At 41.0% G+C, this 27,424-nt stretch overlaps 2 protein-coding genes across 11 annotated transcripts in view; both read right to left on the bottom strand.

Annotated features, from left to right (window-relative positions):
- Positions 1-16,794, bottom strand: part of eps15l1a (epidermal growth factor receptor pathway substrate 15-like 1a) — a 99,170-nt gene extending 82,376 nt beyond the window's left edge. For all 10 annotated transcript variants that reach the window (XM_061888947.1, XM_061888949.1, XM_061888951.1 and 7 more), the window contains exons 1-4: positions 16,736-16,794; positions 12,039-12,080; positions 11,876-11,965; positions 1,955-2,002 (exon numbers count right to left, since the gene is read on the bottom strand). In XM_061888947.1, the coding sequence (XP_061744931.1) occupies positions 1,955-2,002; positions 11,876-11,965; positions 12,039-12,080; positions 16,736-16,762 (207 nt within the window). In that variant the 5' untranslated portion in view covers positions 16,763-16,794. The remainder of the gene's footprint in view (positions 1-1,954; positions 2,003-11,875; positions 11,966-12,038; positions 12,081-16,735) is intronic.
- Positions 16,795-23,494: 6,700 nt separating this feature from the next.
- Positions 23,495-27,424, bottom strand: part of LOC133543750 (UV excision repair protein RAD23 homolog B-like) — a 19,994-nt gene continuing 16,064 nt past the window's right edge. The window contains exon 10 of the mRNA XM_061888519.1: positions 23,495-23,816. Within this exon, the coding sequence (XP_061744503.1) occupies positions 23,703-23,816 (114 nt within the window). The 3' untranslated portion in view covers positions 23,495-23,702. The remainder of the gene's footprint in view (positions 23,817-27,424) is intronic.

Here is a 27,424-nt window from a genome sequence, read left to right as displayed (position 1 = left end):
CATGGATGTAACATCAATGTACAAACATGACACCAGTCTCTTGTCTTTTTTTAAACAACCCTCAAGTCCTCTTTTTGTTGGTAAAACTCAGAACAAGAGCCCACTTCCCCTCTTCACAATAACAGCGCTGTGCGCAACATCCAGTCTCCCTCCGCTAACATAATAAGGGTTTCAAAAAAGTACCTTATTGTACCGTAAATTACAGACGATAAACCGCTACTTTTTTCCTGGGCTTTGAGTCCTGCGGCTTATAAAACGGTGCGGCTATTTTATAGATTTTTCTTAGCTTTCGGCCATAATGTAAAAACTTTTTTTTTTTTAAAAGCAAACACACTGAAAAGTTTTTATTGTTTGTGCTATGGCGCCATCTTTTGGATGAGTTTGCCCGCTGCAGGTGCTGCATATCCCTTCTGTTTAGACTATGATTGCCGTTCTGTCTTCTAGTCATCCATAGCGTTCCTACTCGTATGGATTCATCAGTCTAAGCAACGTTTGTAAGTTTTACGATATAACTTCAATAATTCATACTTACTAGACCATTCCATTGGAGTGTTTTCATGCATATTTGTATCTACTATCATAATGTAATGAAGCTTCAAGCTAGCGCCGTTAGCATTAGCTAATATGCTAACACATTTACGTGTGTCTGTGTTAGTATTATTAACTTACAATGGCATTCTTTTTGTATTGTTTCAGTTTCGTAAATTCCCCAAAACGTCACCATAGCTGATTGGAGAGCTAGCTTCCGCAGCTAGTGGGTCCATGACCATGACTTCTGTTTTGTTTTGATCAGCCGTTTTACTGCAGTGTTGCAGACACTGCTTGGTTACAAATAAGGTATGTAAATAAATATTTACAAAAAAAATTTGTGTAAATAAATTATTTAACAACATATTTTTCTGCCGCTTATAGTCTGGTGAGGATACTATATGGAAAAAAAAAGTTTTTCCAGTTTTTCTTCCAAAATTTAGTGGGTGCACTCTCAAGTCCTGAAAAAAAGGTACATTAAGCACTTACTGTTACATTTGCACAATTACCTAAAATAATGTATTGCACCAATAAATTTGAGGATTTTGGGGTCTAATTAACAAACACTTGAATTTAAATGTATTCATGACACTAAAACCACACATTCTTTGGTGGTAAAACATCAAATGTATTATTCCAAAAATTAAAATTGAAAAACAAGATTTCATTTTTCATATTGCTGTTGTTATTTAAATATTTTTGTTGTTAGTATTAGTATTTATTTTTTACTTACTGTTGCTAATTAGGTACTAATTCATACTTGGTTGTTCTTTGAAATCAGGGCTGTCAAACTCATTTTCATTGAGGGCCACATGGCAGGAATGGCGGCTTTCAGAGGGCCCCTTTTTTAAAAATTGAATTAGCATTATGCATGCGGGTAATAACCTGTGATTAATCATGATTAATCCAAATGCATATGCATTTGATTATTAAATTTTTTTATGTATAACTAGCTTTAAAATCATAAATGAAGATGACAAGCAGATATTTAACGATTTGTTTTTATTCATCTCACAAAAACAGTTTTGCAATACAGTATATATAAATGTCATTGGCATGATCAGATGATATTAAAGTTTAAAATATGCATTTTTTCTATCAAAATTGAAAGAACGAATGCATTTAATAAAAAAATACAAAATAAAATTAAAAGTACTTTATTGAAACCAATTTTTCTCAGGCTTTCGCGGGCCACATAAAATTATGTTGCGGACCAGAACTGGCCCCCGGGCCCTGAGTTGGACACCTGTGCTTTAAATGATATCTCACCTTGAGTTTTGTCGGTGCAACAAATACTCATGTTTTCAAAGTGAATAACCGTGAAACGAATCGTTATTTTAGAATAAACCCAAATAATCGTGATTATTATTTAGTCATAACCTACCCTCAACTTTAGTATCAGTTCCTTCAAAAGACTGTTTCTTACCTGCTTGTCCAGGTAGCCTTTACCATCTGGGTCGGCCAAATCCCAAATCTGAAAGACAACAATCATCTCTTTGAATAACAGTACATGTTCATTGCAACACTCAGTGGACACATTCTCTCCTAACTACAGCACAAAAACCCGAATGGGTTAGGAGGGCGTAGGGTTGCCAAATTCCGAGAATATTCAAAGTTGAAAACTTTCCATGGGAATTAACGGGAATATATGGGAATAAACATTGAATGCAACATGCTAGATCATGCAGCATGATTATTAGCGAAAACAACCTGATTTCATGCAAATTCAGTAGAATTTCAACCCTGCACTGTGCATTCCTCCATCACATGCCCAGATAATTGCCAGCATGCTACACACTGCAGCAGGACTATTGAGGCCACACTAGTATTTGAGCCCAAGGACTGGTAAGTGTTGATGATATTACTGGGTTAAATATATTTGATGTATGGTATTTAAGTGTAACAGATGTGTAATTACCTGTTACTGTATGACTGTAGACTACTCCAGCAGACTTCCACTCAAGCTAGCTAGCTGTTCCTGTACTTGTTCAATGATTTCCGGGCCAATATCTCTAGCTAGCAAGGTTTATGTACCGCCACAGTCTCATAATGAACCCAAAATATTTCTTTATTAACCGTGATGCTAATTTTCTCTATGTTCAATCAATCAATCAATCAATCAATGTTTACTTATATAGCCCTAAATCACTAGTGTCTCAAAGGGCTGCACAAACCACCACGACATCCTCGGTAGGCCCACATAAGGGCAAGGAAAACTCACACCCAGTGGGACATCGGTGACAATAATGACTATGAGAACCTTGGAGAGGAGGAAAGCAATGGATGTCGAGCGGGTCTAACAAGATACTGTTAAATCCCATTCATTTATGCTAACAACATTAGCGATTGGAATATACCTTTTTTGTGATGTGTAAAGTTCAAGTAGCAAATAGTAAATGAAAAGGTGTAGTTTCCTCCGCCTTCTGTTCTGCGAGCCATTCTGTTGTCATACAAGAATGTAGCTTATAGTTTGATTTAGCATGCTGATTGACTCTTCATTTCTTCATCTAGCCCAGTGGTTCTCAAACTTTTTTTGTCATCCCCCACTTTGGACAAGGGGGAGTTTTCAAGCCCCACCTGCCCCCATGGCCACAACAGAACGCTGATGCCAAGCTTAACATTTTCAAATTTATTGAACATCAAGTAACATTCAAGTCAGGGTTTCCCACACATTCATTTATTTGTGGCGGCTCGCCACGAAAGAATTACGGCCGCCACAAATAAAAAAAAAAAAAAAAAATTTTGACTCGCTTGACCGCTCATAAAAGCAGTGGGACTCTGTCTGTGAATGGAGCTTGTAGGTACATATTATATAAATATGTAAATATGATATAAATATGTATATAAAATGTTGTAATTATATTCCAACTCCGTGTTCTTCTTGGTCATTGCCGCCGCAAGAATAGAATAATAAAAAATTGTTTTTAAGTGAAATTCCCTCCCGTTCCTCGCGCCCCACCTGTCATGTCTCTATTCCCCACAGGTGGGGCCCGCCCCACACTTTGAGAAACGCTGATTTAGCCTATTTCTATTCATTTGTCCATCACTAAAATATTTTTAAAAACTACTCCAATTGTTTAGCTGACTATTTATATCTGTGTGTGTCATTGCATCAGTCTTTTACAAGAATAAATACAAAAATTCATATAATTATTGTAATTTCCCATTAATTCCCATTCATTCCCAAGGACGATGTCCAACTTTGAATAATCCAAAAAATGGTCAAAATTTCAAAACTTCCCGGGGTAAATTTCCGGAAACTTTCACCCCTTTGCAACTCTAGTAGGGCGCAACGCGTCGTGTACCTAATGAAGTGACCAGTGAGGGAGTCAAACCTTTTGTCGGGTGGTCTCCAAGTGAGGAGCAACACACAATCAATGACACGGGCTTCTTGGAAACAAACTCAATTATCCCATCACATGATGTCACCACTTCCTGTTCGAGGAATATAATAGTTTCCTCTGGCAGAACGTGTGTGTGTGTGTGTGTGTGTGTGTGTGTGTGCGTGTGTGTGTGTGTGTGTGTGTGTGTGTGTTTGTGTGTGTGTGTGTGTGTGTGTGTGTGATTTAGTAAGGTGTTCTTGTGCTGGCTAATGGGCGAGCTGTCATTTCCTGTCGGTCACCAGTGAGGATTGTATTGCTTAAATGGACAATCACCGTGTCCGCCCTCAGACATGTCTTCCTCCAAAACATTGAACTATTAGTGAATGTGCTTACCGTATTTTTACGACTGTAAGGCGCGCTTAAAATCCTTTAATTTTCTCCAAAATCGCCGGGGCGCCTCGTAACCTAATGTACGGATTCATTCTGGTTGTGCTTACCGACCTCGAAGCAATTTTATTTGGTACATGGTGTAATGATAAGTGTTACCAGTAGATGTAAATACTACACGGTCTAGCTCCATCTTATCTTGCCCATTGTATTGTACCATATGTCCCGGCAAGATATCTGCCTTCAAAAGACTCCGGCTTATTAGTGATTCCTAAAGCCCAAAAAAAGTCTGCGGGCTATAGAGCGTTTTCCGTTCGGGCTCCAGTACTCTGGAATGCCCTCCCGGTAACAGTTCGAGATGCCACCTCAGTAGAAGCATTTAAGTCTCACCTTAAAACTCATTTGTATACTCTAGCCTTTAAATAGACCTCCTTTTTAGACCAGTTGATCTGCCGCTTCTTTTCTTTTTCCCCTCTATCCACCCCTCCCTTGTGGAGGGTGTCCGGTCCGATGGCCATGGATGAAGTACTGGCTGTCCAGAGTCGAGACCCAGGATGGACCGCTCGCCTGTGTATCGGTTGGGGACATCTCTACGCTGCTGATCCGCCTCCGCTTGAGATGGTTTCCTGTGGACGGGACTCTCGCTGCTGTCTTGGATCCGCTTTGAATTGAACTCTCGCGGCTGTGTTGGAGCCACTATGGATTGGACTTTCACAGTATCATGTTAGACCCGCTAGACATCCATTGCTTTCGGTCCCCTAGAGGGGGGGGGGGGGGTGGGGGTGGGGGTGGGGGGGGGGGGGTGCCAACATCTGAGGTCCTCTCCAAGGTTTTTCATAGTCAGCATTGTCACTGGCGTCCCACTGGATATGAATTCTCCCTGCCCACTGGTTGTGAGTTTTCCTTGCCCTTTTCTGGTTTCTTCCGAGGATGTCGTAGTCGTAATGGTTTGTGCAGTCCTTTGAGACATTTGTGATTTAGGGCTATATAAATAAACATTGATTGATTGATTGATGGCAGTCACGCATAAGAGATACATGTGGACTGCAGGCTGACGCCTGTTCAATAAATGATACTAGAAAGTACATGTTAGCTAGCAAGCTCAAAACGTTGATGTTTCATCGGGAATAAAAAATATCAATTAGACTGATACATAATGTTTGATACGGAGAACATACAAATACTTTATTTATTTTGTCAAAAATATTAAAGTGCGATGATTTGGTAAAATTGCAAACAGCTAATATGATGTACATAGCAAATTATAACCTGCTACCAAAGAATGTACAAAAATTCTTCTCTACTAAAGAGGAGAAATATAACCTTAAAGGGGAAAATTATCAGCAGACCTATGTAAGCGTCAATATATACCTTGATGGTGCAGAAAAAAGACCATATGTTTTTTTAACCGATTTCCGAACTCTAAATGGGTGAATTTTGGCGAATTAAACGCCTTTCTGTTAATCTCGCTGGAGGCGATGACGTCAGAATGTGACGTCGCCGAGGTAACACACCCACCCTTTTCATTTTCAACACATTACAAACACCGGGTCTCAGCTCTGTTATTTTCCGTTTTTTTGACTATTTTTTGGAACCTTGGAGACATCATGCCTCGTCGGTGTGTTGTCGGAGGGTGTAACAACACTAACATGGAGGGATTCAAGTTGCACCACTGGCCCGAAGATGCCAAAGTGTCTGCCGCCAGACCCCCATTGAATGTGCCAGAGTGTCTCCACATTTGACCGGCGATGCTAAGGCAGACATGGCACAGAAATGTATGGATAACCTGCAGATGCATTTGCAACGATAGTCAACGAAATCACAAAGGTGAGTTTTGTTGATGTTGACTGCCAGCTAATCGATGCTAACATGCTACGCTAATCGATGCTAACATGCTATTTACCGGCGGTGCTAAAGCAGACATGGTACATAGATGTATGGATAACCTGTAGATGCATTTGCAACTATATTACGTTTCCTCCCACCCACATTTAATGCGAAAAAAACACTTACCAATCGACGGATTTAAGTTGCTCCAGTGTCAAAAGATGCAAAAGTCCTGATCGTTTGGTCCGCACATTTTACCGGCGATGCTAACGCAGCTATTCGGCCATGCTATGGCTATGAATAGCGTCAATAGCTATTCGCTCAATAGCTTCAGTTTCTTCTTCAATACTTTAATACTCCAACCATCTGTTTCAATACATGCGTAATCTGTTGAATCGCTTAAGTCGCTGAAATCCGAGTTTGAATCCGAGCTAATGTCGCTATATCTTGCTGTGGTATTCCCATTGTTTGTTTACATTGGCAGCACTGTGTGACGTCACAGGGAAATGGCCAGTGTCTTCGCAGAGAGCGAAAATAAGGCACTTCAAAGCTTTATTTAGGGATATTCCGAGACCGGTAAAATGTTTTAAAAAACTTCAAAAAATACAACAAGCCACTGGGAACTGATTTTTATTGTTTTTAACCCTTTTGAAATTGTGATAATGTTCCCCTTTAAAGGAAAATCTAATTTAAAACATTTGTAGAACATTAGAACCTTTATCATATGAGTATGTGGAATTAAATAATGGAACGGATTAAGTAAAGAAGTTAAACATTGTACTGATATGATCCACTTTAAGAGCTTGTTCAAATGAAAAGTGCTTACAAAGTACAAAGAAGAAGAATTATGGGAATGACTTTCAACCTTATTGAAAATAAGAAATTCTTCATCTCAGTATGTTAATAATGACTGACTTCATGATATATTACAAAACTGTTGTATTACTCATTCACGGATGTCATTTTACAACAAAAAAAAATCAGTAAATGCATGTATATATTTGTAAATGCTCTGAAGTGAGAAAGGGGTACGATTAAATAAGCTTTGCTTTTTTCGGACATGATGTAAAGTGAAATGATATGAAATTGTGTGATGTATTGTGCTGTAAGTGTGTTCATGTTCCAAATAAACTAAAGAAAGAAAGAAAGAATATAGAACATTACACACGCCGCCCAAAAACCTTTCAAAATATTTCAGTACGACTTTGGTAAGCTATGAAGACGCACCTCTGGATGGATTGTTGGCGCATTACGGCTACCATAGTCAGACGTACTGTGCTTCCACATACGCACATATTGTCTGTTAGGAGACATTACATAGCCTTTTGTTTCAGCCTATCATGCAAAATCTACTTTTCTTACCTATTTATGTATATTTGGAATCTGCATAAGTCAGTAAAATTTGTGCACGTCCACAATTTTAGCCCGCGCCGTAGTCAATAGGCTCCTTCTTTTTCTGTATCCTCTGGTTGTGGGGCATTCACCTTCCACAGTTGCCATTTCTAATACAAAGTAGCGTACAGTTCTAACTTATATCTGTCAATGGAAGCGCTAAAAATTGACGGGGGGGAGGTGCGGTCGAAGGTGAGTCACGTAAATAAGACCCGCCTGAAGCGACTGTCGGAAAGCGGCTTGAAGATGATGTGTAAAACATCCTCTATGCAACATTTTGTACATCTGTAAACAACCTTATTGGTGTGGAAGGTGCACAGGTGTCAAACTCAAAGCCCGCGGGCCAGATCTGGCCCTTCACTTCAGTTTATTTGGCCTGCAAAAGCCTGGAAATAATATGTGTCAATAAAATACCTTATAATTTCTTTGTTAATTTTCTTACTGAAGGTATTAGGGGTTTTTTCTAGCTTGACAGGGGAAACTAATAGTGTCCAATATTGCAACAAATACTATATTATCTAACGTTGTTGGTCAAAATCCAAATAAAAACTTAAATATCTGCTTAAATTATCCATCAAATTGTACACTATTAAATAACCAATAGATCCATCCATCCATTTTCTACCGCTTATTCCCTTTCGGGGTCGCGGGGGGCGCTGGCGCCTATCTCAGCTACAATCGGGCGGAAGGCGGGGTACACCCTGGACAAGTCGCCACCTCATCGCAGGGCCAACACAGATAGACAGACAACATTCACACTCACATTCACACACTAGGGTCAATTTAGTGTTGCCCATCAACCTATCCCCAGGTGCATGTCTTTGGAAGTACCCGGAGGGAACCCACGCATTCACGGGGAGAACATGCAAACTCCACACAGAAAGATCCCGAGCCTGGATTTGAACCCAGGACTGCAGGACCTTCGTATTGTGAGGCAGACGCACTAACCCCTCTCCCACCGTGAAGCCCATGACCAATAGATTTTATTGTAAAATTTAGGGAGGTTGTTTTTACAGCATATTAATTTAAGTTGCAAAAAAACAACCAATGTTTGTTTTTACAGTAAAATTCTGTCGACTGAGCTGTCAGTTATTTTTATTTTTTAAATCCACAGTTGATGGTTTTAAGGTATCACATTTTATTAATGTAAAAAACTGGCAGCTGAGTTGCCAAAATAAAATTAAACAGCAGTACTGTATTATGGCCACTCTAACAACCGGCATAGCTCGGTTGGTAGAGTGGCCGTGCCGGCAGCTTGAGGGTTCCAAGTTCGATTCCCGCTTTCGCCATCCTACTCACTGCCGTTGTGTCCTTTACCCGTTGTGACACTTTACCCACCTGCTCCCAGTGCCGCCCACACTGCTTTAAATGTAAATTAGATATTAGGTTTCACTATGTAAAGCGCTTTGAGTCACTAAAGAAAAGCGCTATATAAATATAATTCACTTCACTTGACTTCTATTTACAGTAACATGTTGTAAAAAATAAATACCGTATTTTTCGGATTATAGAGTCGCACCGGCCGAAAATGCACAATAAAGAAGGAAAAAACCATATATAAGTCACACTGGAGTATAAGTCAAATTTTTGGGGGAAATTTATTTGATAAAATCCAACAGCAAGAATAGAGATTTGAAAGGCAATTTAAAATAAAGAATAGTGAAGGACAGGCTGAATAAGTGTAGGTTATATGAGGCATAAATAAGCAACTGCTATGTTAACCTAACATATTATGGTAAGAGTCATTCAAATAACTATAACATATAGAACATGCTATACCTTTACCAAACTATCTCTCACTCCTAATCCATAAATCCCATGAAATCTTCTTCCTGGATGTGGCTTCTAAACAACTCTGCCAACTCCAAAGGTCTGCGCCGCTTCCTCTTGTCCTTTTCTGCTGCATATTTCACTACGTCCAGCTTGTAATCTGCACTACATGATTTCCTTTTCAACGCCATTTTTGTTCAGCCCTTCTCACTTTTTATAAGTTACCGCCAACCATGAAATTATTCATTTTAAAAGCTACGGCAGTATCATATAGCATGTAGCAGTTAGCATCCCATGACCCACAATGCACTTCTGCCATGACCCTCCCCCGCCAAATTCTTATTGGTTGACGTGTGTGTGACGATTGCTGACATTTTCTTCGTCTCTTCTGCGAATGAGATAAATAATATTATTTGATATTTTACGGTAATGTGTCAATAATTTCACACATAAATCGCTCTGGAGTATATGTCACACCTCCAGCCAAACTATGAAAAAAAATGCAATTTATAATCCTGAAAAATACGGTAAATAACACCATATGGTTTTACAGTAAAAGTCTGGCAACTAAGCTGCCAGTTTTTTTCTGTAAAAAATAGTGGTCTAATCCACAGATTTGTTTTACTCTTTACGTAAAAAAAATGTAAATCCATCCTTTTTTCTACCGCTTATTACCTTTGGGGTCGCTCGTGCCTATCTCAGCTACAATCGGGCGGAAGGTGGCGTACACCCTGGACAAGTCGCCACTTCATATTTAAATTCATAAGCAAATTTATTTATTATTCACGGTTACAAGCGGCCCTCCATTGGCAGCCATGACTGCAGTGTGGCCCTCGATGAAAATAAGTTTGACACCTCTGGTCTAGTGGGACAGCACAAAGTTAAGTCGGAGAAAACGCAATCCTTTTTAAATGATTTAATGTTTCTCTCCGGCCCAGTAGCTGGGGACCCCTGATGGTGACCACAAGGAAGTCTTTTACATATTAAAAAAAAAAAAAAAAATTTTTTAATCATAATATAACCCCTACAGTCTGAAAAATACAGTGTATCATATTGGGAGCTGTTTCTAATATTTTCACCCTCTCATGTAGCTTAAACGAGGCAAAGAAAATGTCAAAAGCGTCCATCTTGGCCTGCAAGATCGCATCATGGTTTCATTACAAGACAGCCACACTCGGGGTACCACTAGGGTCCGCACCTTCACTCCTGTTACCGTATTTCCTTGAATGGCCGCCGGGTATATAGTATGCACCTGCCTAGAATTACTGCAGGGTCAAACTCGTTTCGCAAAATATCATTTTTATTAGCACATGTCTAGAATTTCCGCCGGGTCAAACTCGTCACGTCACAAGTGGCACTTCACCTGTCATCATTTTCAAAATGGAGGAGGCTGATTTCAATCATTTGAAATCGCATAAAGGGAAGAAGATTAAGAGCTATTCAGTAGGATTTAAGGTCCAAGCTATTGAATATGCTAAAAAGAACAGTAAGCAGCTATGTTTTATTAATATACCGTAGCTGCGTGTGTCAAATATGAGTCATTAAATGACTCCCGCCTCCTGGTGGTAGAGGGCGCTAGTGATCCTTCTTGCGACTACTCGGCTGCAGAAGAAGTGACAACAAGCAGCAAGAGTGAGCAGCGATCCTTTATTTTTTTCTTCTCGCTTCCACTTTTAACATGGAGGATTACATATCTAAAATAAAATTCTAAACTGGACTTTCAATCGAAGCAGGAGGTAACAAAGGAAGATCTCCATCAAAACAGAGAGACTTAGCTCGGTTGGTAGAGCGGCCGTGCCAGCAACTTGAGGGTTGCAGGTTCGATTCCCGCTTCCGCCATCCTAGTCAATGCCGTTGTGTCCTTGGGCAAGACACTTTACCCACCTGCTCCCAGTGCCACCCATACTGCTTTAAATGTAACTTAGATATTGGGTTTCATTATGTAAAGCGCTTTGAGTCACTAGAGAAAAGCGCTATATAAATATAATTCACTTCACTTTTAAAACTAAAGAAATATAAGGAAGACTTCTATAAACAAGTTATCGATGCTTTTGACCAGAAGGAGCTGCGCATGGACTTTATTTATAAGTAAAGGTAAGACCTTTATGAGTAAAGGTCTTACCTTTCACAGTATCATGTTAGACTCGCTCGAAATCCATTGCTTTCGGTCCCCTGGGGGGGGGTTGCCCACATATGAGGTCCTCTCCAAGGTTCTCATAGTCATCATTGTCACTGGCGTCCCACTGGATGTGAGTTCTCCTTGCCCTTATGTGGGTTCTTCCGAGGATGTCGTAGTGTTTTGTACAGTCCTTTGAGACCTTTGTGATTTAGGGCTATATAAATAAACATTGATTGATTGATTGATTGATTGATTGATTGATTGATTGATTGACCATAATAACGTTGTTTTTATTAAATGTGTTTTTCATGATGGTATCCTTACATCACACTCAAATTTAGAAGTGCAGGCCTAAATTTACCAAATGCCTTTGGTAAGCGCCGGAGTGAGAAGAGGTTTTAAAATACTTAGCGCCCCGGCAGCAATTCAAGGAAATACGGTACTTATTTTTCCAATAGACAGAAATATCGTGCGTGCTTTTCGCCAGCAAACTGGGACACAAGAAAATGGAGCGAAAACGTGCGCCTACCTTTCCCAGCGTGACATCTGGAAGTCCCGACTTTTTCAAGAAGAGGGCAGCTTCTGTTGGTCCTACCCTGCCGGTGTTCCCTGGATCCACCTGGGATACATCCAACATTACACAACTCCTTGCACAACACCAACAACATGAATAATGTCAGGTTGTGTCTTACCTGTCTGTAAAGGTTCTCAAAGACAGGGCTCCCGCTTGACATCTGTTTTAGATCAGAGGAGACATTGTCAATCCTTTTATTTATTACACATTAGTTACATTGTAGTAGGATTGTACGGTATCCCGGTACTAGTATAGTATTGCGGTACTAATGAATCAAAAAGGGTACTATACTCTGTTTGAAAAGTACTGGTTCCTTAGCATGACGACACGTCGTCACTTAGTGACATTGATTGTTTATGAGCAGAGGAGCATGTTGGGCAGCGCACACACACAAAATACTTACAAGCAGACACAGAGTGTAGACAGAAAAGGGAGAACGGACGTATTTTGGTGTAAAAAGTCAAGATAAAAGTGAAGTTATAACACTGAAACACCCTCAGGAAGAGCTGCTTTAAGACATGGCTAGCTAGTAGGGATGCACCGAAATGAAAATTTGTGGCCGAAGCCGAAGCCGAAGCCGAATAAAACTTAAACGCTTGGCCGAAGGCCGAATATCGAAAATATTTAGACATGTTTTTCAAATAAAGTAATTTTTTTATTGAATATTGACATTTTTTTAATATTCCAGTAGCCTTTAATTTTCAAAAAAAGCACAAAGTTTTTCATATATATTAGGCCTTCAAAGAAAACATGCATTCCAAAAAAAATAAAGTGCATTAAAGTGGATAAACCCACAACAAATGAATTATTGTCCTTTTGGCAAAAGTCTGCTTAGCCACAGTAGATATGCTAATAATGTAAACAGAAGGCTCAAGTAAATCTCAATAAGTGTGTGCTTGTAACCTCATACACTTATACAGGTAGCCTACACAACAGGCTAATAATGTAAACAGAGGCCCCACTAAATCTCAATAAGTGTGTGCTTGTAACCTCATACACTTATACAGGTACACAACATTGTAACCTCATACACTTATACAGGTACACAACATTGTAACCTCATACACTTATACAGGTACACAACAATGTAACCTCATACACTTATACAGGTACACAACATTGTAACCTCATACACTTATACAGGTACACAACATTGTAACCTCATACACTTATACAGGTACACAACATTGTAACCTCATACACTTATACAGGTACACAACATTGTAACCTCATACACTTATACAGGTACACAACATATCCCAACGTCACCGCTTCAAAAAATTGCGTCACACGCCACTATTCGGCCTTGTTTTTAACTCATTCCACCGAAGGCTGAATGTGGCTTTTTTTGCCATATTCGGCCGAATATATTCGGTTACCGATTAATTGGTGCATCCCTACTAGCTAGCTAGCGGCTAACGTCCAGCCACAGTGTTTTATCTACTTCTAAATCACTAATCCTGGCCTCGGTGACGACAAATAAAGTGAGTTTCTTACAAGTAACATTATCATTGCAGGACGAGGAATAGCTAAACATGCTCCACAACACTACAATAGCTCACCGCTGTCACAATGTAAACAAATGCCGTGTTTATATTTACTTGCAGAAAATTGTTTTTTTATTTGCAAATCGTTTTAACTTGCACATTTTCTTACTTGCAAAAAAACATTTACTTGCAGAAAAAAGTTTTTTTTTTTGCAAATCCTTTAACTTGCAGATTTTTTTTTACTCTCGAATTGTTTTTTTAAATTTAATTTCATTTCATTTAACTTGCGAGTCGTTTTTTTACTTGCGGATTTTTTTTTTTTTTACTTGCAAATGGTTTTTTAACTTGCAGATTTCTTTACATGCAAAATGTTTTTTGAATTGAATTTAATTTTATTTAACTTGCGAGTCATTTTTTTACTTGCAGAAAAAAAAAATTTTTAACTTGCAAATCGTTTTTTAACTTGCAGATTTTTTTACTTGTGAATTGTTTTTTTAAAATGAATTTAATTTCATCTAACTTGCAAGTCGTTTTTTTACGTGCAGAAATTTTTTTTTTTATTTGTAAATCGTTTTTTTACATTTCGAAATGTTTGTATTACTTGCGAATTGTTTTTCTACTTGCAGACAAAAAATGTTTATGTTCAAATTGGGTTTTTTTTTAATTGAAGAAATTATTTTTTTATTTTTTCAAATTGTTTTTTAACTTGCGGAAAAATAGCTGTTTTTACTTTTGCATCACTGGGGGTGAGTTGTACTTGTATAGCACTTTTCTACCTTCAAGGTACTTCCACATTCACACACACATTCACACACTGATGGAGGGAGCTGCCATGCAAGGCACTAACCAGCACCCATCAGGAGCAAGGGTGAAGTGTCTTGCTCAGGACACAACGAGGTTGGTACTAGGTGGGGATTGAACCAGGGACCCTCGGGTTGAGCACGGCCACTCTTCCACTGTGCCACGCCGTTAAAACTTATTTCCATGTCCAAATAGTTGTAGACATTTTTAGTGTGAATGCTGCCTCAGGGGGGGCTCTGCCCAGTCAGTCTGGTGCTGCACTGTGTTTTTACTTGATGAAACAAACCAAAAAAGCACCTTTAGACTTTCACTAATGCATTCCTGTTGAGGTCTGGAGGAACTTTTGACTGTAGAACCACAACAAACATGATGTAACCAAGATGTTTACATCACATGTAATTACAAGAGAATTACAACGTATCCGATTAGCGTGCTAGTAAAACACCCCCCAGCGTGAGATTAAAGGAGCGTTAATGGAAGGAGGCAGGGACATGAGCATGAAGTGATACGGGCAGAGATGATGTGATATCAGCCAGGGACATGAGCATGAAGTGATACGGGCAGAGATGATGTGATATCAGCTAGGGACATGAGCATGAAGTGATACGGGCAGAGATGATGTGATATCAGCCAGGGACATGAGCATGAAGTGATACGGGCAGAGATGATGTGATATCAGCCAGGGACATGAGCATGAAGTGATACGGGCAGAGATGATGTGATATCAGCCAGGGACATGAACATGAAATGATACGGGCAGAGATGATGTGATGTTAAGGGACATGAGCATGAAGTGATCCAGGCAGAGATGATGTGATATCAGCCAGGGACATGAGCATGAAGTGATCCGGGCAGAGATGATGTAATATCAGCCAGGGACATGAACATGAAATGATACGGGCAGAGATGATGTGATGTTAAGGGACATGAGCATGAAGTGATCCAGGCAGAGATGATGTGATATCAGCCAGGGACATGAGCATGAAGTGATACAGGCAGAGAGTATGTGATGTTAAGGGACGTGTGCATGAAGTGATCCGGACGTAATATCAGCCAGGGACATGTGCATGAAGTGATCCGGGCAGACAGACATGATGTGATATCAGCAAGGGACATGAGCATGAAGTGATCATGGCAGAGATGATGTGAAATCAGCCAGGGACATGAGCATGAAGTGATCCGGGCAAAGATGATGTGATATCAGCCAGGGACATGAGCATGAAGTGATACGGGCAGAAATGATGTGATGTTGGGGGACATGAGCATGAAGTGATCCGGGCAGACAGACATGATGTGATATCAGCCAGGGACATGAGCATGAAGTGATCATGGCAGAGATGATGTGAAATCAGCCAGGGACATGAGCATGAAGTGATACGGGCAGAGATGATGTGATATCAGCCAGGGACATGAGGATGAAGTGATACGGGCAGAAATGATGTGATGTTGAGGGACATGAGCATGAAGTGATCTGGGCGTGATATCAGCCAGGGACATGAGGATGAAGTGATACGGGCAGAGATGATGTGATGTTAAGGGACATGAGCATGAAGTGATATGGGCAGAGACGATGTGATATCAGCCAGGGACATGAGGATGAAGTGATACGGGCAGACAGACATGATGTGAGATCAGCCAGGGACATGAGCATGAAGTGATACGGGCAGAGATAATGTGATGTTAAGGGACATGAGCATGAAGTGATACGGGCAGAGATAATGTGATGTTAAGGGACATGAGCATGAAGTGATACGGTCAGAGATGATGTGATGATAATGGACATGAGGATGAAGTGATACGGGCAGAGATAATGTGATGTTAAGGGACATGAGCATGAAGTGATACGGTCAGAGATGATGTGATGATAATGGACATGAGGATGAAGTGATACGGGCAGAGATGATGTGATGTTAAGGGACATGAGCATGAAGTGATACGGTCAGAGATGATGTGATGTTAAGGGACATGAGCATGAAGTGATACGGGCAGAGATAATGTGATGTTAAGGGACATGAGCATGAAGTGATACGGTCAGAGATGATGTGATGATAATGGACATGAGGATGAAGTGATACGGGCAGAGATGATGTGATGTTGAGGGACATGAGCATGAAGTGATCCGGACGTGATATCAGCCTGCTCTCCTCCAGCCCGCCGCTAGGATCCATGCTAGGCTAGCCGCGGCATGCTAAGCACATTAGCTCCCTTCCCGCCGCCCGGGACTAATAACATATCCTCCACAGGTGCTTCCCCGCCACCGCGTCTGCAATCCGGGTTTCCGAAGGCTGACGGGGCGACCCCCGCAGGTGCCGGGCGGCGGGAAGGCTGCTCCGAGGCTAGCGAGCCCGCTACGTAACGGTGCCGCACCGGGCCTGTGTCTCCCCCGGCGGAGCGGCGAGACCTCCCCGCCTGCTGGCTGCGCTGTGGCGGCCTGACAGCCAGCCACACCACGGCGAGGTCATGGAACAATGTGGCGTCAACTCGGCGTCGCTTGTGCGAGGAAGGAAGAGAAAGGCTGCGTCTTTACCTGGCTGAGAGATGTGAGCGCTGCCATCTTCCCTGTTGCTGCGGGAACGCACCACCCTCCTCCTCCTCCTCCTACCCCGCCTCCTCCTCCTCCACATCCTCCTACCCCGCCTCCTCCTCATCCTCCTCCGGGAAACCACGACCCCTGCTGGCCGCCCTGGGCATAGAGCCTCGCTGTTATATCTCTTCTGTCGAGCTACGGAATACAATGACTCTTTCACTACAAAAATACTATATCACAAAAATACTATATCACACAACAATTATGACTTAGTTGTACTATTAACATGTTAAACTACACAGCCAATATCACGGCTGCGGACTGGTAAAGCACGGCAGTTCTACTCATGGCCGCTAGATGGGGGTAAACTCAACGAAGTTCGCCGAGTTTGATAACAGGGGTGCAGTATAGTGGGGTAAAGAAGTATTTAGTCAATCAATCAATCAATCAATGTTTATTTATATAGCCCCAAATCACAAATGTCTCAAAGGACTGCACAAATCATTACGACTACGACATCCTCGGAAGAACCCACAAAAGGGCAAGGAAAACTCACACCCAGTGGGCAGGGAGAATTCACATCCAGTGGGACGCCAGTGACAATGCTGACTATGAGAAACCTTGGAGAGGACCTCAGACCTCTTCTAGGGGACCGAAAGCAATGGATGTCGAGCGGGTCTAACATGATACTGTGAAAGTTCAATCCATAGTGGCTCCAACAGCCACCCATTGTGCAAGTTCTCCCACTTCAAATGATGACAGAGGTCTGTAATTTTCATCATAGGCACACTTCAACTGTGAGAGACAGAATGTGAAAAAAAATTCCAGGAATTCACATTGTAGGAATTTTAAATAATTTATTTGTAAAATATGGTGGAAAATAACCATTCAAAGCTCTCACTGATGGAAGGAGGTTTTGGCTCCAAATCTCACGATACATGGCCCCATTCATTCTTTCCTTAACACGGATCAATCGTCCTGTCCCCTTAGCAGAAAAACAGCTCCAAAGCATGATGTTTCCACCCCCATGCTTCACAGTAGGTATGGTGTTCTTGGGATGCAACTCAGTATTCTTCTTCCTCCAAACACGACCAGTTGAGTTCATACCAAAATGGATACATGGATGATACAGCAGAGGATTGGGAGAATGTCATGTGGTCAGATGAAAACAAAATAAAACTTGTTGGTATGAACTCAACTCGTGGTGTTTGGAGGAAGAAGAATACTGAGTTGCATCCCAAGAACACCATACCTACTGTGAAGCATGGGGGTGGAAACATCATGCTTTGGGGCTGTTTTTCTGCTAAGGGGACAGGACGATTGATCCGTGTTAAGGAAAGAATGAATGGGGCCATGTATCGTGAGATTTTGAGCCAAAACCTCCTTCCATCTGTGAGAGCTTTGAATGGTTGACCAAATACTTATTTTCCACCATCATTTACAAATAAATTCTTTAAAATTCCTGCATTTTTTTTCACATTCTGTCTCTCACAGTTAAAGTGTACCTATGATGAAAATGACAGACCTCTGTCATCATTTGAAGTGGGAGAACTTGCACAATCGCTGGCTGACTAAATACTTTTTTGCCCCACTGTATATCAATCCATCAATCAATGTTTACTTATATAGCCCTAAATCACCAGTGTCTCAAAGGGCTGCACAAGCTACAACGACATCCTGGGCTCAGATCCCACATTAGGGCAAGGAAAAACTCAACCTAATGGGATGACAATGAGAAACCTTGGAGGGGACCGCAGATGTGGGGACCCCCCTCCCTGGGTGACAGGTGCTACGGTCCTACGGACGTCGTGTGGATCTAGCGTAATATTAAGAGAGTCCAGTCCATAGTGGATCTAACATAATAGTGTGAGAGTCCAGTCCATAGTGGATCTAACATAATAGTGTGAGAGTCCAGTCCATAGTGGATCTAACATAATAGTGTGAGAGTCCAGTCCACAGTGGATCTAACATAATAGTGTGAGAGTCCAGTCCATAGTGGATCTAACATAATAGTGTGAGAGTCCAGTCCACAGTGGATCTAACATAATAGTGTGAGAGTCCAGTCCATAGTGGATCTAACATAATCGTGAGAGTCCAGTCCATAGTGGATCTAACATAATAGTGTGAGAGTCCAGTCCATAGAGGATCTAACATAATAGTGAGAGTCCAGTGCATAGTGGATCTAACATAATAGTGTGAGAGTCCAGTCCATAGTGGATCTAACATAATAGTGTGAGAGTCCAGTCCACAGTGGATCTAACATAATAGTGAGAGTCCAGTCCATAGTGGATCCAACATAATAGTGAGAGTCCAGTCCATAGTGCATCTAACATAATAGTGAGAGTCCAGTCCATAGTGGATCTAACATAATAGTGTGAGAGTCCAGTCCATAGTGGATCTAACATAATAGTGAGAGTCTAGTCCATAGTGGATCTAACATAATAGTGAGAGTCCAGTCCATAGTGGATCTAACATAATAGTGAGAGTCCAGTCCATAGTGCATCTAACATAATAGTGAGAGTCTAGTCCATAGTGGATCTAACATAATAGTGAGAGTCCAGTCCATAGTGGATCTAACATAATAGTGAGAGTCCAGTCCATAGTGGATCTAACGTAATAGTGAGAGTCTAGTCCATAGTGGATCTAACATAATAGTGAGAGTCCAGTCCATAGTGGATCTAACATAATAGTGAGAGTCTAGTCCATAGTGGATCTAACATAATAGTGAGAGTCCAGTCCATAGTGGATCTAACATAGTAGTGAGAGTCTAGTCCATAGTGGATCTAACATAATAGTGTGAGAGTCCAGTCCATAGTGGATCTAACATAATAGTGAGAGTCCAGTCCATAGTGGATCTAACATAATAGTGTGAGAGTCCAGTCCATAGTGGATCTAAAATAATAGTGAGAGTCCAGTCCATAGTGGATCTAACATAATAGTGTGAGAGTCCAGTCCATAGTGGATCTAACATAGTAGTGAGAGTCTAGTCCATAGTGGATCTAACATAATAGTGAGAGAGTCCAGTCCATTGTAGATCTAATATAATAGTGAGAGTCCAGTCTATAGTGGATCTAACATAATAGTGTGAGAGTCCAGTCCATAGTGGATCTAACATAATAGTGTGAGAGTCCAGTCCATAGTGGATCTAACATAATAGTGAGAGTCCAGTCTATAGTGGATCTAACATAATAGTGTGAGAGTCCAGTCCATAGTGGATCTAACATAATAGTAAGAGTCCAGTCCATAGTGGATCTAACATAATAGTGAGAGAGTCCAGTCCATAGTGGATCTAACATAATAGTGTGAGAGTCCAGTCCATAGTGGATCTAACATAATAGTAAGAGTCCAGTCCATAGTGGATCTAACATAATAGTGAGAGAGTCCAGTCCATAGTGGATCTAACATAATTGTGTGAGAGTCCAGTCCATAGTGGATCTAACATAATAGTGTGAGAGTCCAGTCCATAGTGGATCTAACATAATAGTGAGAGTCCAGTCCATAGTGGATCTAACATAATAGTGAGAGTCCAGTCCATAGTGGATCTAACATAATAGTGTGAGAGTCCAGTCCATAGTGGATCTAACATAATAGTGAGAGTCCAGTCCATAGTGGATCTAACATAATAGTGAGAGTCCAGTCCATAGTGGATCTAACATAATAGTGAGAGAGTCCAGTCCATAGTGGATCTAACATAATAGTGTGAGAGTCCAGTCCATAGTGGATCTAACATAAGAGTGTGAGAGTCCAGTCCATAGTGGATCTAACATAATAGTGAGAGTCCAGTCCATAGTGGATCTAACATAATAGTGTGAGAGTCCAGTCCATAGTGGATCTAACATAATAGTGAGAGTCCAGTCCATAGTGGATCTAATTTAATAGTGTGAGAGTCCAGTCCATAGTGGATCTAACATAATAGTGAGAGTCCAGTCCATAGTGGATCTAATTTAATAGTGTGAGTGTCCAGTCCATAGTGGATCTAACATAATAGTGTGAGAGTCCAGTCCATAGTGGATCTAACATAATAGTGTGAGAGTCCAGTCCATAGTGGATCTAACATAATAGTGTGGGAGTCCAGTCCATAGTGGATCTAACATAATAGTGAGAGTCCAGTCCATAGTGGATCTAATTTAATAGTGTGAGAGTCCAGTCCATATTGGATCTAACATAATAGTGTGAGAGTCCAGTCCATAGTGGATCTAACATAATAGTGTGAGAGTCCAGTCCATAGTGGATCTAACATAATAGTGAGAGTCCAGTCCATAGTGGATCTAACATAATAGTGTGAGAGTCCAGTCCATAGTGGATCTAACATAATAGTGAGAGTCCAGTCCATAGTGGATCTAACATAATAGTGAGAGTCCAGTCCATAGTGGATCTAACATAATAGTGAGAGTCCAGTCCATAGTGGATCTAACATAATAGTGAGAGTCTAGTCTATAGTGGATCTAACATAATAGTGAGTCCAGTCCATAGTGGATCTAACATAATAGTGTGAGAGTCCAGTCCATAGTGGATCTAACATAATAGTGAGAGAGTCCAGTCCATAGTGGATCTAACATAATAGTGAGAGTCCAGTCCATAGTGGATCTAACATAATAGTGAGAGTCTAGTCTATAGTGGATCTAACATAATAGTGAGTCCAGTCCATAGTGGATCTAACATAATAGTGTGAGAGTCCAGTCCATAGTGGATCTAACATAATAGTGAGAGAGTCCAGTCCATAGTGGATCTAACATAATAGTGAGAGTCTAGTCCATAGTGGATCTAACATAATAGTGTGAGAGTCCAGTCCATAGTGGATCTAACATAATAGTGAGAGTCTAGTCCATAGTGGATCTAACATAATAGTGTGAGAGTCCAGTCCATAGTGGATCTAACATAATAGTGTGAGAGTCCAGTCCATAGTGGATCTAACATAATAGTGTGTGAGTCCAGTCCATAGTGGATCTAACATAATAGTGAGAGTCCAGTCCATAGTGGATCTAACATAATAGTGTGAGAGTCCAGTCCATAGTGGATCTAACATAATAGTGTGAGAGTCCAGTCCGTAGTGGATCTAACATAATAGTGAGAGTCCAGTCCATAGTGGATCTAACATAATAGTGTGAGAGTCCAGTCCATAGTGGATCTAACATAATAGTGTGAGAGTCCAGTCCGTAGTGGATCTAACATAATAGTGAGAGTCCAGTCCATAGTGGATCTAACATAATAGTGTGAGAGTCCAGTCCATAGTGGATCTAACATAATAGTGAGAGTCCAGTCCATAGTGGATCTAACATAATAGTGTGAGAGTCCAGTCCATAGTGGATCTAACATAATAGTGTGAGAGTCCAGTCCATAGTGGATCTAACATAATAGTGTGAGAGTCCAGTCCATAGTGGATCTAACATAATAGTGTGAGTCCAGTCCATAGTGGATCTAACATAATAGTGTGTGAGTCCAGTCCATAGTGGATCTAACATAAAAGTGTGAGTCCAGTCCATAGTGGATCTAACATAATAGTGTGAGTCCAGTCCATAGTGGATCTAACATAATAGTGTGAGTCCAGTCCATAGTGGGGCCAGCAGGAGACCATCCCGAGTGGAGACAGGTCAGCAGTGCAGAGACGTCCCCAACAGATGCACAGACGAGTGGTCCACCCCGGGTCCCGACTTTGGACAGCCAGCGCTTCATCCATGGCCACCAAACCTGTGCCCCCATCCCCTCTCCACGAAGGAGAGGGGGGCAGCGCAAAAAAGAAACGGCAGATCAACTGGTCTAAAATGGGGGTCAATATCAGTATTGGATCGACATTAGCTAGCTTGAAGGAGCAATATGTATAAATTGCATGTTGAGTCATTAAACGGCACTGATATGTCATAATGCATTAAGAGTGAATTAGTGAAGTGAATAATATTTATATAGCGCTTTTCTCTAGTGACTCAAAGCGCTTTACATAGATAAACCCAATATCAAAGTCACATTTAAAGGAGTGTGGGTGGCATTCGGAGCAGGTGGGTAAAGTGTCTTGCCCAAGGACCCTGGTTAATACATAGCATAAAGCAAAAAAAAAAAAAAAAACACCCGTATGCAGTGTTGTTATGAAGTGATTTAAAACTGGGATGACAAAGGGATGAAAAAGAGTCCAATATTTTGTGCATCCTTAACTGTTACATTGTCTTATGTATAAATTGTGTGTGTGTATATGTATATGTATATATATATATATACATACATATTTGTTACGTGGTCTTATATAAATTGTGTGCGTGTTTGTGTATATATATATATACATACATAATTGTTACATTGTCTTATATACATTGTGTGTGTGTGTATATCGATCTATCTATATATATTGTATGTATAAAATCGTATATATATATATTTTATTTATATTATATAAATATATTTTATATATAAAAAAAAATAATATATATATATATATATATATATATATATATATATATATATATATATATATACACATATATATAATGTTTACAAACAAATGTATTGAGCTTTTTTATTGTGATTATAATCATGTTTGAGAAATAGAAAAAATTCAAGTAAAAAGTACCAGTGTCGGTGGAACTGGTCTTGTATTTATTTACAATATCAGACTGATACCAGCAAGAAAACATGTTTTCTTTTTCGCCAATTCATGAAATCTTGTGTCTTTTGGAGCCTAAATCATGCACTTCTGTCAAAAAGATGGTTGGCAAACACGATATGTGATATCCTGAAGGACTTGGGCTCAGTGAGGAACAACTGCAGGAATATCAATCAAAGTCAGCATTTATTGAAAAGATCGCAAGGATCATCTGCACACAAAACTAACCAAAGCCTGATGGAGAGTGAAGGCAAAAAAACAAAAAACTCCAACATCTTCACGTAGCCGCCGCAGGGCTAAGCGTCCATCAGTGCTGTTGGGGCGCGTGTCAGGAAAGGAAATGTGCTCTGGCGGCCCCTGGTGGTACGGAGCCCACTACTCGTCATCCCATGCTTGCTGCAACAGGAAGTTGGCGGCCAAGTTTTCATTCTTCTCACAGGCGAAGTACGCCTGGATGACCAAGCCTTCTGGGAAGCCCAAGGCTTTTAACTAAACCACAAAGACAAGACAACACACACCTGCTTACTACATGTGGACTCAAGTACTAGGACAGCTTCATTTTCTGGGTGTCTTCTATGGTTGTCCTGGTACCAACATGTATGTCTTTACTTGGGACCACAACAAAATGGCATTTTTGCCTTTATTTGAAAAAAAAAACTTAGTGTACATGAAACATATGTTTATTATTGTCATTTAGTCCTTAAATAAAATAGTCAACATACTAGACAACTTGTCTTTTAGTAGTAAGTAAACCAACAAAGACTCCTAATTAGTCTGCAGTAACATATTGTGTCATTTATACACCTATTATGAGGGACAAACTGTAAAAAATGATTATTATCTACTTGTTCATTTACTGTTAATATCTGCTTATTTTCAGTTGTAACATGTTCTATCCACACTTCTGTTAAAATGTAATAATCACTTATTCTTCTCTTCTTTGATACTTGACATTAGTTTTGGATGATACCACACATTTAGGTATGGATCCAATACCAAGTAGTTACAGGATCATACAATAAAATATAATACCTAATAAACCAATAATAATATGGTGAAAAAATACTGATGTAAAGGGTAGGTGTCGCGCTGTTTTCTGCTTGAACATGTTCTATCTACACTTCTGTTAAAATGTAACAATCACTTATTCTTCTCTTCTTTGATACTTGACATTAGTTTTGGATGATACCACACATTTAGGTATGGATCCGACACCAAGTAGTTACAGGATCATACAATAAAATATAATACCTAATAAACCAATAATAATATGGTGAAAAAATACTGATGTAAAGGGTAGGTGTCGCGCTGTTTTCTGCTTGAACATGTTCTATCTACACTTCTGTTAAAATGTAACAATCACTTATTCTTCTCTTCTTTGATACTTGACATTAGTTTTGGATGATACCACACATTTAGGTATGGATGCGATACCAAGTAGTTACAGGATCATACATTGATTATATTAAAAAAACCTCATGTGTCCAGGGACATATTTACTGACTTTATAAACATATTATTCATTTTAAAAAAAGATTTTGTGACAGTAAAAAATATCAATGTAATTATAGTACTGTCAGTGACGTGCAGTCAGGTGAGGCAGGGCCTCAAGTGCCATCATGGAAAGTAAAAAAATGTAAAAAGAAAAAAGTAAAAAATTATTGTTATATGTATCCAGTGATTATACTATAAAGTTATTTTCCATAACTTCACCAGTTTTAGATTATTTTTATTCAAAATTGCTGAATTTTCACATTTGCCGTTCACATACTGAGAAGAGCCAGCTGAGCCTCCCCGTCACCATGGCAATGACTCGGCTAACTGCTGTCTGCTGTGCAGTGAGACAATGTTGCTATATGAATGATATTATACATTTCCATAGTTTAGTTAGCTGAGGTATATAATGTACAGTGTATTTTGTCAACAACTGTAAGTGTGTAACCTATTTCTTGTGCTGGGCAATCATAAAACAGCTGCGAAGACGCACTGTGTGAGGCACCTGTTCTCCAGCCTCCTGGTGGTAGAGGGCGCTAGTGATCCCAGAGATCATTCTTGCACTACTCGGCTAGGTCTGGGACATCTCAAGCCGCTATGTTTTAAAGTTGTCGTTTGCCTGCATATCGTAAAAACAACTGTCCAACATTTTACAACTAATTGTAAACTTATAGGTGCCGACCATCAGGGCCGCGTTGTGACGAAAGAGTGTGTCGATGTTGAGATATTAAGCCGAGTTGGTAAGTGAATTTGTTTGCTAATAGTAGCTACTAGCCGTACCCATGTATTTTCTGTCATGGTGACAACACTGTGTCACACCTGTCATGGTGACAACACTGTGTCACACCTGTCATGGTGACAACACTGTGTCACACCTGTCATGGTGACAACACTGTGTCACACCTGTCATGGTGACAACACTGTGTCACACCTGTCATGGTGACAACACTGTGTCACACCTGTCATGGTGACAACACTGTGTCACACCTGTCATGGTGACAACACTGTGTCACACCTGTCATGGTGACAACACTGTGTCACACCTGTCATGGTGACAACACTGTGTCACACCTGTCATGGTGACAACACTGTGTCACACCTGTCATGGTGACAACACTGTGTCACACCCGTCATGGTGACAACACTGTGTCACACCCGTCATGGTGACAACACTGTGTCACACCCGTCATGGTGACAACACTGTGTCACACCCGTCATGGTGACAACACTGTGTCACACCCGTCATGGTGACAACACTGTGTCACACCCGTCATGGTGACAACACTGTGTCACACCCGTCATGGTGACAACACTGTGTCACACCCGTCATGGTGACAACACTGTGTCACACCCGTCATAGTGACAACACTGTGTCACACCCGTCATAGTGACAACACTGTGTCACACCCGTCATAGTGACAACACTGTGTCACACCCGTCATAGTGACAACACTGTGTCACACCCGTCATAGTGACAACACTGTGTCACACCAGTCATAGTGACAACACTGTGTCACACCCGTCATAGTGACAACACTGTGTCACACCCGTCATAGTGACAACACTGTGTCACACCCGTCATAGTGACAACACTGTGTCACACCCGTCATAGTGACAACACTGTCACACCCGTCATGGTGACAACACTGTGTCACACCCGTCATGGTGACAACACTGTGTCACACCCGTCATGGTGACAACACTGTGTCACACCCGTCATAGTGACAACACTGTGTCACACCCGTCATGGTGACAACACTGTGTCACACCCGTCATGGTGACAACACTGTGTCACACCCGTCATGGTGACAACACTGTGTCACACCCGTCATGGTGACAACACTGTGTCACACCCGTCATGGTGACAACACTGTGTCACACCCGTCATGGTGACAACACTGTGTCACACCCGTCATGGTGACAACACTGTGTCACACCCGTCATGGTGACAACACTGTGTCACACCCGTCATGGTGACAACACTGTGTCACACCCGTCATGGTGAAAACACTGTGTCACACCCGTCATGGTGACAACACTGTGTCACACCCGTCATGGTGACAACACTGTGTCACACCCGTCATGGTGACAACACTGTGTCACACCCGTCATGGTGACAACACTGTGTCACACCCGTCATGGTGACAACACTGTGTCACACCCGTCATGGTGACAACACTGTGTCACACCCGTCATGGTGACAACACTGTGTCACACCCGTCATGGTGACAACACTGTGTCACACCCGTCATGGTGAAAACACTGTGTCACACCCGTCATGGTGAAAACACTGTGTCACACCCGTCATGGTGACAACACTGTGTCACACCCGTCATGGTGACAACACTGTGTCACACCCGTCATGGTGACAACACTGTGTCACACCCGTCATGGTGACAACACTGTGTCACACCCGTCATGGTGACAACACTGTGTCACACCTGTCATGGTGACAACACTGTGTCACACCTGTCTTGGTGACAACACTGTGTCACACCTGTCATGGTGACAACACTGTGTCACACCTGTCATGGTGACAACACTGTGTCACACCTGTCATGGTGACAACACTGTGTCACACCTGTCATGGTGACAACACTGTG

The sequence above is a fragment of the Nerophis ophidion genome, linkage group LG26 (genome assembly GCF_033978795.1).
Source record: "Nerophis ophidion isolate RoL-2023_Sa linkage group LG26, RoL_Noph_v1.0, whole genome shotgun sequence".
In the NCBI taxonomy this organism is placed as follows: Eukaryota; Metazoa; Chordata; class Actinopteri; order Syngnathiformes; family Syngnathidae; genus Nerophis; species Nerophis ophidion.
This window is presented reverse-complemented; position numbering and strand designations above follow the sequence as displayed.